The 13,303-nt window shown below is 39.5% G+C and overlaps 1 protein-coding gene across 1 annotated transcript in view; it reads left to right on the top strand.

Annotated features, from left to right (window-relative positions):
* IL17REL (interleukin 17 receptor E like) overlaps window positions 1–12,950 on the top strand; it is a 47,459-nt gene extending 34,509 nt beyond the window's left edge. The window contains exons 10-17 of the mRNA XM_075149449.1: window positions 841–1,004; window positions 3,240–3,287; window positions 3,938–3,995; window positions 4,348–4,493; window positions 8,699–8,758; window positions 9,360–9,417; window positions 11,885–11,939; window positions 12,923–12,950. Of these exons, the coding sequence (XP_075005550.1) occupies window positions 841–1,004; window positions 3,240–3,287; window positions 3,938–3,995; window positions 4,348–4,493; window positions 8,699–8,758; window positions 9,360–9,417; window positions 11,885–11,939; window positions 12,923–12,950 (617 nt within the window). The remainder of the gene's footprint in view (window positions 1–840; window positions 1,005–3,239; window positions 3,288–3,937; window positions 3,996–4,347; window positions 4,494–8,698; window positions 8,759–9,359; window positions 9,418–11,884; window positions 11,940–12,922) is intronic.
* Window positions 12,951–13,303: the final 353 nt, after the last annotated feature.

Here is a 13,303-nt window from a genome sequence, read left to right as displayed (position 1 = left end):
ATGTAAAACTTTCCAAATTATTTCTTGAAGTATGAACTGAAATATCAGTTTGAATTTCACGCTGGAAATTCTCTCATCCATGTGCAGCTAAATGGAAAAGAAAGTCAGTACGAAGTGACTAATTTGACCAATCAAATAAATAAGACGGCTTTTATTTTATAATAGTGCCTATTTAAGATATCCCCAAATATATGTTGACTAGCTCTGAAATTACGGTGTGCCCAGTATACATAGAAAGATTTATATAAATGCTGTAGAAAAATTATTTATTGTGAATTACTTGCACAGCTTTGTTTACTTTTGGAGTTCTTGATATTCAGCTAAAGGCTTGAATTTATCTTCTTACATATATGTTGTGTGCATGTAAGTCCTACACAAGACACACAGAGTCTGAGTCTCCAATACCATGACTTCTAATCATTAATGTATGGATTCATTCCAATTTACCATACACAGTTAACTGAAGGTCCTTGGTTAGGAATTTACTTACATTACGTTACACTCCCCTTTTAATTGATGGGCAGACAATGCACTTCCAGCGCAGCCTTCTTAAGAGCTGAGGTGTCATTCCCTGGTGACGCCTATCCATCACCGTAGTGGGAGATTGGTAAGATTAAGCTCTCAGGTTGAGTACCTCTGGTAAATGCCAGCACTTTGGTGGGATGAATTCAAGTTTTACTCTGTTACAATGTGAAACGCTGCAGTTCTGATTGGTGACAATGACAAGGAAATGGAAAACCAATGCTTTTGGTTTTAAGCACATGTATAAGTTCCAGATTTATGAACAATTTTGATTTATTTTTAGACATCTTGAGTAATGTTTCCTCTCTTTGTGCACAGATACGAAGGTGCTATGGGATAATATAGTTTACAACCCAGCGACACAAAGCCTAGCTTGGGAGCCAGCCTGTCCCGTGCTTGTCATGGTTAACCTATGCAGGTTAATGAAGTCTAACGACCACTGTGAAGATATACAAAACTCTTCCAAAAATTCTCCTGAGAAAGTAAGAGCTATGCAGATTTATTCAAACTGTGGGATTGAAGGTCATGACCAAAGGCATGTACTAGACTTTGGAATAAGAGCAGTTGCAAATTCCTCTCTTCTCTGATACTTAAAACTATCCATAATCACAGTCTGTTCTTGTACACTAACCACATGATTTATTCAAAAAGCTCATATTGACTGACTCACTATTAAGAAATAAAAAGTGGAGATGACTGTGAAGCTAGTAATGTTTGCTAAATTCTTTGGTGTAAATAGGGTCTGCTTTTCATTTATAGCAAAGGCATGATTCATCTCCCCTGACTTTGCTGTCTAAAAGATAGGTGTTCAAGTCTACGCTATTCGTCTCGGATTCCCTTTAAAATAAATAAATGAAACAGACATATTGCGAGGACAACTCTTCTCATCTGAAGATAGGCATATAAGAAGGGTTGGAAGGATTTTTCTCTGAAAGTACCTCTTTTTCTTCACTGACTATGACAAGAGTCTATTGTGATTAGATCACGTTTGGATATGTAACATTTAGACACCTAAAATGTGAGATGAAGGTAAATCTCTTTAAATCTTACTGCAGACATAATGGTACCTTGGTAGGGCATGATTATTTTGTACTCTATTCAGATGTCTTTGAAGTGCCTTCCTCAAACTGGTCCAATGTCTTGAAATTGTGGGTGTTGAAATATCGGGTTCCTCAGTTCTTCCAGCACTTACGTTCTAAAGTTGAAAAGAGTTTTCACTGCATGTATCTTGAACTGCTTAATACTTCAATCTGAAGTCACATGATGCTGAATGCACTGGATTTATGAGGTTGATTAGAATTCTGGCTTTCATCTTGAAAAGTAGGTTTCAGGCTTTCCTGATTGTGGAGAGAAGCCAGTAAAGTTGAGGTAACAACTGAAAAGGCAAATGAAATCAAATACAAATTCTTAATTTTTGAAACCTTGTGAGTATTATTTTGATGATGTGATTTGGTGGGGGCTGACTCAAGACTGTTGAATGCTTTTTTGATTAGAAACTCCTGGCCAAGTGTTTAGTGATTGTTCGGATTCACCATTTTATGAGTTTCAACAAAGCTTTGATCTTGCAAAACCAAATATATTTAATTTTATACATGTGAGTGGTCCCTGTGGGATTCATAATCTGCTGACAACAAGCACAACTTATTGCTTGCAGGAAAGAAAAAGAAAAGAAAAAAAAAAAGAAAGAAGAAAAAAGAAAGAAGCCTAAAATGATGTTTGGCTGTTAATGGTCATATCTATTACCCAGAACACAATCCAAGATTAGTTTATTACAGATGGTGAATGTTTTCCTGTATTTATTAATATTCATGGACAGGATGAATTTTCCCTTTTTTCCTAATTTTCTACCCCAGTAAATCCACACAATGCCACACACTCTAATACCATGCACACGTACTGACTTAGGCCCCAAAGCTACATAACTGTTCTAATTAGGGTGGGGCTTTCTCTGTTGATGGCAATGCTGTCTCCATATATGAGTGGACTCTTACAGAACTATCTTCTGTGACCCTATTGTAGATATACCCAAGGACCTCCATTATGTTCTTCTCAAAAAAGTTAAGGAAAGAGGTGTTACTTTGGTCATGATGCCATGTGTTGTGTGTAGGGTCCATTGTGCTCAGTCACTTGTGCAACAGTATTTATTTAAGTAAGATCACTTACAGTGGTAGTAATTGTTTATATGAGACAAGGCTTTTTATACTGAAGCCCTTGGTGGGTAAACAGTTGTTAATCAAGAAAGCAACATTTTGTAGGTCACTTACTTAAGTGGATGTCTAAAATTCAGTCTACATTTAAGTCTTTTCTGGAATAGGTATATGGAAAATTGAAAAATTTCTGAACTGAAGGTGGAACAACACTTTTGGGTGTATATTTAAATGTTCTGCTGAGTTGTTGATGAGTGGTAAATAAAGGACTCAAACAAGACGACTGTGTAATCAGAATTTTGCACGAGCCACCATTGAATCAATTAAGTTAGCTCTAATGGGTCAGACTGACTATAAAAAATGCTACGTTACAGATAAAAAGAAGCAAATTATTCAGTAATCCAAAGTAGCGGTTGTTTCTACTCTTACTATTTTATGTGATTGACTTTCCTAGGATGTTTATAAAGTAAACAAACCAGTTCCTTTCTCAATAATCAAACCAATTTTGGGTAATTGATTTTGTGAAATTAGGTAATGAAACTAGCTAATGCTGAATGCTCTCTTTTCAAGCAGGTTAAATATTCTCGTGTGGACACTCACCCGAGACTTTGCATGAAGGTAAAGGGATTTCTGTGTAAAACGCCTATTAACTGCCCTCTTTCTGTCAGCTCTAAAAAAATGAGTTGTTAATGTTCTTTAGGATCAATATTTTGTTTCATAGCTCTGATGAATGGGAAGTAAGAATGAAGGAAATCTGAAAGATTACATTAAAAGGAGGTTCTTTGGAAGTGCAGCAGCAACGATAGGACACAGGTCAGATTGTGCCCTCTGTTTTCTCTGCTTAAGAAAAGCAGGGAAAAATGTTTTAGGTCAATGCAAACTCTGAAGCATGCACTAAACTTAAGATATAAAGTTTTCCATATTAAATATTTGGTAATATTTGCTAATAAAGATACACTACATTTACTTTTTTTGATTCTAGCTGAGAAAAGTATGCCACATAAGGTTAATATAGGCATATTATTGTTTTCTTTTAGATTACTTTTAAGTCAGTGGAACTACATGTTTCTGTAAAATAAGCATGTGCATAAATATCTGAAGAATTGGGGTCCTGACTTAAATCAAGGGTTGGAAGATACCATAGACCAGGAAAGCTGTGAATTCACCTTCAGCAACTTTCTGGAATGCACTGATCATCTCTAGTTGAATCTGTAGCCACAGATTGAAATTGAAAAATCAGTTTTCCTAACAGATTTCTCTGCTTTCAGTTTACAACCAAGCAAGGCTCTTGGGTTAAATGTCCATTTGCTCACGGAGAATTTCCAGGTAAATATGGTTTTTTAATTACATAATATTAAATTGTGAAAAATATTTAAATCAGTCACTAGGTATGAGCCTTCTCCAGTAAGCAAGTGAGATGTGTTCACATCACTGTAGCTTGTAAATTATGGCAAAGAGATTTATCAGCTTGCTACTTTTATGTATACCCAGAAGATCAAGTGTTTATCAGTAGGTCAAGTTTACTACAAAAAGTAATTTGTGGGAATCAAAATAATTATCTGCATATCATTTGATGGCACTTAACTAATTAAAAAGACATTTATTTTAAATATAACAGTTTAGAATATAATATATGGTCCTTGTACATCTAAAAGTAAGTCTTTTCCCCCAATATCAGCTTGGAAAATGAGAACTGCTGCAGTTGCAGAACAAATACAAGTTTTCTTCACATCCCAAACCAAGGCACAGTTCTCAGTGCTTGTGTGTAACAGGACGCAGCTGGCCTCATGTGAATCTGTTGGGATGCACCATTCAGTCTCTGTGGTTTGTATATATTATTTGTTAAACATTGTAAGGCTTTTAAACTTATCTAACTGCATTCATTTATTATTCCATTTATCACTCTGCAGCTTGAAAGCATTAATAAACCCATGTATGTACATATTGGAACAATTTCTGGAACATTTTTAAAGCATGTAGTTCTAATTCTGATCTCACACTGAAGCAAGAAATAAATAAGGATCCTGAAGTCAAATGAGTCACATCAAAGGAAGTGACTATTGAGGGGAACCTTAATATTCTTTTAACATCATTTTTGTGGTGTAGTATTTCTATTATGTATATAGCAAATGTTAGTGTTAGTATTTCATATATGGGTCACTGATACAGCTGACCTGGAAAATCTCACATCATGAAATGTAAGACTTGAGGCATAAATGCATGATAATCTTGAGCCACTCTAAATCTCACAGCTGCCAAAACAAACTCAACACACAAAAAAGGTAAGTTTTCAGGCAGATTAGCTTTTTGAGCTGGCTGACTGTGTGACTACACAACTGCTTCTTCCAGCAGAGTGGGGGAGAGAGGGAAAAGATTATGGGAGGGTGAGATTCCTGTTTCAGGCAGCGGCTAGTCATGAAATGGGAGCCTCATTCCTCTCTTGCAACTAAGCCTGTATCTCATACATTTTCAGTGCAGCACTGTGGCTTGCCCTTGCCCTTCAGCCCTACCTACCAGAGTTACCTTGTTGGCCTGACCTGTGATCTACTGAGAGGTACATCTGGAAAGTGGGGTCAAAGAGCAGAAGAATGGCCATAGCATTATTTTTCAAATCGGAGAATATTAGCAGGATAGGTCCTAGGAGCTACTGGGACCACCATGCTGAAAGGCATCCTGCTAGTTCAGCAGCCAGCTCCTCAGTAGTCTTATGTCCACCCCTAAATGTGTGCTCCTGCTGTCTGCTCCACTGACCAGGTATATGAGATGTCATATGATGGATTGACACACACAAGTCTATGGGGCCGGGTGGGATCCACCCAAGTGTACTGAGGGAGCTGGCAGAAGTGCTCACCAAGGCACTTTCCATCATTTATTTACAGTCCTGGCTAACCAGGGAGGTCCCAGTTGAGTGGAGGTTAGCAAATGTGATGCCCATCTACAAGAAGGGCCGGAAGGAGGATCCGGGGAAGTACAGGCCTGTTAGTCTGACCTCGGTGCCAGGGAAGGTTATGGAGCAGATCATCTTAAGTGCCATCACGTGGCACGTACAGGACAACCAGGTGATCAGGCCCAGTCAGCATGGGTTTATGAAAGGCAGGTCCTGCTTGACCGACCTGATCTCCTTCTACGCCAAGGTGACCCGCCTAGTGGATGAGGGAAAGGCTGTGGATGTTGTCTAACTAGAATTCAGTAAAGCCTTTGACACTGTTTCCCACAGCATTGTCCTGGAAAAACTGGCTGCTCATGGCTTGGACGGGCATACTCTTTGCTGGGTAAAAAACTGCCTGGATGGCCGGGCCCAAAGAGTTGTGGTGAATGGAGTTAAATCCAGTTGGTGGCTGGTAAACAAGTGTTGTTTATTTATCTAAATAAACAACATCAACGCCGCTGTCCCCCATTTCTTTCCTGTGTTTAAAGTACAGGGGCTCAGTATTGGGCCCAGTTCTGTTCAATATCTTTATCAATGGTCTGGATGAGGGGATCAAGTGCTCCCTCAGTAAGTTTGCAGATGACACCAAGCTAGGCGGGAGTGTTGATCTGCTCGAGGGTAGGAAGGCTCTGCAGAGGGACCTGGACAGGCTGGATCGATGGGGTGAGGCCAACTGTATGAGATTCAACAAGGCCAAGTGCTGGGTCCTGCACTTGGGCCACAACAACCCCAGGCAACGCTACAGGCTTGGGGAAGAGTGGCTGGAAAGCTGCCCAGAGGAAAAGGACCTGGGGGTGCTGGTTGACAGCCGACTGAACATGAGCCGGCAGTGTGCCCAGGTGGCCAAGAAGGCCAATGGCATCCTGGCCTCTATCAGAAATAGCGTGGCCAGCAGGAGCAGGGAGGTGATCGTGCCCCTGTGCTCGGCACTGGTGAGGCCACACCTCTAATCCTGTGTTCAGTTTTGGGCCCCTCACTACAAGAAGGACATGGAGGTGCTGGAGCGTGTCCAGAGGAGGGCAACGAAGCTGGTGAAGGGCCTGGAGCACAAGTCTTCTGAGGAGCGGCTGAGGGAACTGGGGTTGTTTAGCCTGGAGAAGAGGAGGCTGAGGGGAGACCTCATCGCGCTCTACAACTACCTGAAAGGAGGTTGTAGCGAGGTGGGTGTTGGTCTCTTCTCCCAAGTAACTAGCGACAGGATGAGAGGAAATGGTCTCAAGTTGCACCAAGGAGGTTTAGATTGGACATTAGGAAAAATTTCTTTACTGAAAGGGTTGTCAAGCATTGGAACAGGCTGCCCGGGGAAGTGGTTGAGTCACCATTCCTGGAGGTATTTAAAAGATGTGTAGATGTGGCATTTAGCGACATGGTTTAGTGGGCATGGTGGTGTTGGGCTGACAGTTGGACTTGATGATCTTAAAGTTCTTTTCCAATCTAAATGATTCTATGATTCCATGATTCTGAGAAAGCTGAGAAATCCAGATGTTGTGATTTCTACTGTTATTCCTGACTGTGCCCATTGACTTCACTCTGCTATAGGGGGATGTGCTTTAGAAGACACAAGCATGCTGTATCTCCTACACCCATCCTCTTTTTAGGATATATTCCAGCTGTACTTCTTTCTTTGCCACTGTATGCAGATACATGCTGCAACTGTGACTTTTTCAAGTACCTCTGATGCTTTCAGTGTGCAGGGTGCACATACCAGGGGGTAGGTGACAAGCAGGCAGCTATGAATAAGGACTTCTTAAACTCAAAGGGTGGACGCTGAAAGCTGAATTTATTTTCTAATGAATCAGTTTAGGTCTTTATTACATCTCTGGTGCTGAATGGAACAGAGCAGCTGTTAAAAGCAGAGTTTCCCAACTCAGCTTTGCTGCTCGAGCTGAGGACATGCATAAATGGAACGTGATAACTGCTCCTGCAGGAGAGCTGAATAATCATGGGGAAAAGCGTCGGAAAAAACAGTTATCCTAATCAACACAGACCACAAATGGCACTGGTGACACTATCAAGAGTCTGTCCTAATGAGGCAAGGTATCTGGGGAAATGCTGTATTACTGGCAGAGATGGAGATCTGTACGGTAGAAGAGTTGTCAAACACTATGTTCAATGAATACTTACAGTGGCACTTCCCTTCAACTGGCTTATTTCACATGAAATCTGTGGAGTTTAGACTTTCTAGTTTTACAAGTTCCCTGTGTGAATTGTTAAGTGAGAAAGGTAGTGGTGGAGCACCAATAAATCACAGCTAGGTACTGAAGTATGTGTTTCATGAAGGGCACTGATGCATTTAAAAATACTTTTTTCTTCCCTTCGGTACAAAGCTGTTATGTCCTCTGCTACTGTGACAGAATGGGAGCCCACATAAACTACATACAGTTCTTGCCTGAACACCATGAGCAACATACACAGTTTTCATCACGACTTAGCTCTGTGTTCCCAGAGCTAATGTTCATTCTCTACCCCGTGACCCCTGTTCAGTCATGCTCGAAAAAGAACATATTCACTTAATTTGCCCCAAATTATTTTAGGAGTTTGGCACACTGAAGAGAGCAGTGTAGGATTCATAGCTATTAGTGGAGTAACTAACATTATTTTGAGGACAAACCATAAACAATCAAACATTAAGTGTCAGAACAGTCATTTAGGACAATTTTACCCTAAGGCTGAACTTGTTCTCAGCATGCAATGTAATGGGAAATCCAGAAGAACTGTAAAGAAAGGGTCATTCCTTCAACTCATGTACACCAGGGAAAAGAAGTGAAGATGCTCATTGGCTAACATGGTGTGAGCAGCCACGGCGGGGAGGGTGTCCTGCCTTATGATGCTTCATAAAATGCAGGAACATTAGCCCTCTTCCTGTGCTGCCCAAATTGTACTTGGCAAAACTACACCAGCTGCTTACGGTCATTGACATCTGGGGATATCTCTGAAAATAAATGACCTTCCATAATGAATATATACTTCATTAATTTTCTGACACAGTAGAACATGTGGCATTATTGGCAAATAAACCAAAGAGCTGTAGAGACACAATACATTTTCATTGTTCCAGGGTATGGAAAATAATAGTTTTAAATTTTTTTCTTTTCATTAGGGAGATTCTGTATCAATCACTATGTCACAGGAAATCTGTGGGTCAACAATTTGTATTCAGGTATGTGTCTTGATTTTGCCAGGTACTCTGTACAAAATAAACAAATCATAAAAAAAAAAAAAAAAAGAAAATGAGCAGGCACTCTCGCTGCTTTCTCTTCCCAGCCAAATCTGATTACTGTGTGAACGGAGTTGGCAAAGAGCATTATTTATAGCTTGATGTGCTGCCACCACCTCTTGTTGAGGTGACATTAATTAACAGACAAGTTGCTCTCCATGATCTTGCTCCTTTGTCAGTGGCAGATAAAGGGATATCATCAGGAAATTGCTAATCCTGTCTTTATATGTTCCTTTGTAATAAAAAGTTCCAAGGTATCAAAAGCTCCAAGTAAATCATAGATGAATTTTTCAAAAATTGACATGAGCTGGAAAAGGTTAGGCATATAGCAAACAAAAATCTGATTATCTTTGTCATTTAGAAACCTAAAAGTGATTGCAACTCACTAAATACACACTAGACCAGCAGTCTCTATATGCATTTATTTAAAAACAAATTAAAATGCAGTCACTTGAGTAAAGTAATAAATCTCATTTTGCCAACACAAGTGTTTAGTAATAGTTCTGCTGAAAGGGGAATAAGCCTCAATTCTTTCTTTTAAAAGGGCTGGAGGACCGATGTAGATTATTCAGTTCCACTGCAGATCTGTGATATCCACTGTGGTAAGTATGAATGATAACAAAAGAAGAATTAGGTCTTGAGTGTATAGAAAAGAGCAATCTCAGGTGAAGTGTGTTTTCATTGGGAAACTGAGGTGGGATTCACCTGACTGAATGTAGACATCTGCATGTGAGCTAGATATGCTTAGCTTCCTTTACAGACAATGGACTTATATACCTCAACTAGCTTTTAATTAGCTACTGCAAGGGCAACTTGTGTGGCTGTCTGTTTTCTCTGCTTCCTGGGTGAATTTTCCATCCTGTGCCAAGTTCTGCATGCCACACTTATATTTACCTCGCTGTCGGTACATGAGGTAACTAGTTAAAAACAATCCTTGGCAAGTAGGCACACAGTGCTCTCATTGTAGTGATTGCAGCACAACCCTACTGTTAATTTCCCACCTCTGCAAATGGGACACTGTAGAAGTACGGTGAGGATGTTATTATGATTTGAGGTACACTCAGATACGCTCATGGAGTCAGAATATTCTGAGATCTCCAAGCCCTGAAAGTAAGGTGGTGTAGAAGTTAGTGAGTTCAGAGTGAACTAAGGCTGTGGGGTTTACGGTGAAGAGCACAGGAGTGGATTGACTAGTTTAGAACTAAAAAGTCTAAAAGGAGTCAAGCTGAGAGAAGGCTCAATCTGAGCATTGCCAAAAACATCTCCCCAAACCCACCCAAACAAACAACCTCCTTTCCCAGTCATTGTAAACAGAGATTCCTATGACAGATTTTCTCTGTTGTCTAAAAATACCTGTCAGTTAACTATAGCTTCAGATTTGGAAGCCTGATATTAAAAAGGAGGGGGCTTGAATTTGTAGTCTAAATGTAGTTCTCTGTGCAAGCACTTGCATAATGCTAGTTCAGGTTTCCTCTCCACTTAAAAACTCATAACAAGCCCACTCAAGGTGAATCAATTAACTAGTCAGAGTGTTGTGATTCATGTAGTCTGGTTACATTTTCCTTAATCATATTTTCCTTTTAACAAATGTGAAGGGTATGACGAAAGCACGTAAAATAATGAAAGGCTCCAGAGATGGCAGTCTGGGAATTTCCCTCTGCCTTATAGTAGGACAGAATGGGTCTGTGTATTAAATGAAAATGGTGAAACATTGAAAACTGAGTAAGAACTTTTTGGGCACAGTATTTGATTTAAATGTGGAACTTTTTGACACAAGGTTTTGTTCTGATCAAGAATTTGTGGACATTCAGAAAAAAACCTGAGAAACCGTGCACATATCAAGAACATCAGAACTGTAATACGTGATCACTACTTTTGTTGTGTAGAGGATATTATTAACCTCATGCTTCATGGATTCTGCCATACTTTATATTTTTGGGATAATGCGGTCCACATTAGCAGGTAGATAATTCCATCTCTGCCAGCTGACCAGGAGGGGGTTCCTGAAACTTCCCTCTGAGGCAGATGGTACAGGTCAGTGTCAGAGATGGGACACTGAACGAGGTGGGTTCAACTCATTGCTGTAATTCCTGTGTTCTTAATGACTCGTCAGGAGCCATCAACTGCTTGTCATGAGTAAGATTTTTAATGTAACAGTAACAGCATTACTACTAAGGACTTTCGCATTCTTAAATGCTTTTTTTCTATAACAAAGATATTTTCACAAGCACTAGCTTTTCAAAATCAGGAGATGATTAAAGACAATGTCACCGAGGGTAATGATTCTTACACTGGGATGCTGTTGTGTCTGAACCTAAGATGTTAAGAAAAACAATCCACATAAAGGTGAAGGCAATATTAAACCTACAGATTTGTCCATAATTTGTGACAATTTGGATTATACAAAATGTCAAAAATATGTCAGAAATGTCAAAAATTTATGTCAGAAATAATCTTACAATGGCATAGTGAAAGTAATGAAAATATTTACTGCAAACATCTTTGTAAAATAGAAATTTACATTGTTAAGTATCACCATTAAAGATACCAAGCAGTGTCAGTGTGTCCAAAAGAGCCATGATGTTATTAACACGTATTTTGTTACTCAAAGCCAAGATTCCAGTGATGACGGTATCTATTATAAAAAAATCAGTGTAGCTAACCATCATGGCAGCTACTCTCTTTCCAGCTGCAAGAAGAGTTTTCTGGCATGTAGAATGCATTATACTGCAATGCATTGCATTTTTCTATCAGTAGCTCTGCTTTGGAATTAGAATGGCTTAGCCTTATTTGCTCTACAGAGGATGAAAATGGGAAACCCCTTTTTTTTGCATATAATAGCATTGACTTGAGACAAAACTTTGTGTCCTTTTTAAATTTTATTTTTCCTTTGGCCACTTTTCTGGATTCTGTTTAATGTAGCCAAACATTTTGAGAGATTTCATTTATTAGAAAAGAAACTTATATATTCTGAATGAAACAGTAACCCAAATTCAGTTAATTTGAGAATAAATGTGTGAACCATAATGAAAACAAAATGGCAACCTACATTTGAACTTGTTCCTTCAGATTTTCGTGGTCAGACATACGGTGATGGAAACCCAGCAAAGGCCATGACACACAGGTATCCATCCAATGTATAGTTTAAAACATCTTTGAGAGTTGGGAAAGTTGTTAATCCTGAAAACGTATCATTGGCCTCTCTAAAGAACAGAAGCAATGTCTGAGTTAATTTTCTACTAGCCAGCAGGAATATCAGGTTCCTATCTCTCCCCTTTCCTTGTCCCCACTGAAGACATCTCTCGCTCCTGTGCTCTCTCTCCTCTTGCTCGCTCTCTATTGCACCACAGTACAGTCTGGCATCAGAGGTAGCTGCCTTGCTGCCAAAGAGAGAGGCCAAAGGGAGACAAATAACCAGTGGAAGTGAGAAATTTGTAAAGTAACAAGACAACCTTCAAGAGCCCTGGAACAATCCCAGATTTGCTGAGCATGACATTCACATTATTAGCACCTGCCCTCTGCTTTCTCCCTGACATTTGCAGGCAGATCAGTCCCCTCTGTACTCTCATTAGACGCATCTGCTCAGCTGTTCCAGTGCTTTTCATTTCCACGCCCCTTTGCAAAACACCTATTCCTAGGTTGTAAACAAATCGGTAAATAATGCAGCCCACAGATGTATGATTTAGTAGACCCTGAGCTCTTAAAAAAGCTCTTCCTTTAAGGATACCCTTTCAGAGGCAACCTAGAATAGTGGGAGCAACCTAGAACTCCAGAGAGAGTAGAGATGCTCTGAAAAGCCTTTGTTTAAAGATGGCAAAAATGTGCAGCCTTGCAGAAGTTATGCAAGTCATGTGGTTGAGAAGGGGCTACCATATTTGCTTTGAGGCAGTCTTTGGCTTTTCCCTTGTCAGAAGATACCATTCAGAATATCTTGGTTCTGTTCATTTGTTCATATGAGTGCTGTTTGGACTGTGACAGTCAAGTCCACAAGCTGTAGACAAATGGTTAGATTTGTTATTTAACTCCAACTACATATGAATGCAATGAACTCTCTCACACTTCAGAGAAAAAAAGCCAATCTTCTTTCCTCTTCTGTTTTTCCCCTAGAATGAAGAGTGTGCATTCCTTGCATTGAATTTAACAACACATTTTCAAGGTCCTTAGTATCTTCTCAGCATCAAGTGTATTTTGGTGTAACTTGCAAATCTTGTCTAACTAGTCATCTCTCATGTTAGCAGTTTCTGCTAATTACTGTGAGATTATTCTCATGAGTGAAGAATTTAGCAAGTTAAGCCTATTCTAACCTGTCCAAAAGAAGCTGGATTATGATTCCTCATTTGCCAGTATTTCAAAACAAAAAATGTCTTAGATCACTTAGAGAATCAGGTTCACATTTTCCTTCTAAATTAATATTTTATATACAATATACTATAAATGAGTATTTTCATAGTACCTTGAGTACCTATAGAACAAGTATTTCAGATTTTC

This window comes from Calonectris borealis, chromosome 1, assembly GCF_964195595.1.
Source record: "Calonectris borealis chromosome 1, bCalBor7.hap1.2, whole genome shotgun sequence".
In the NCBI taxonomy this organism is placed as follows: domain Eukaryota; kingdom Metazoa; phylum Chordata; class Aves; order Procellariiformes; family Procellariidae; genus Calonectris; species Calonectris borealis.
Note: the sequence above shows the minus strand (reverse complement) of the source record. Positions and strands in the feature narration are given on the sequence as shown.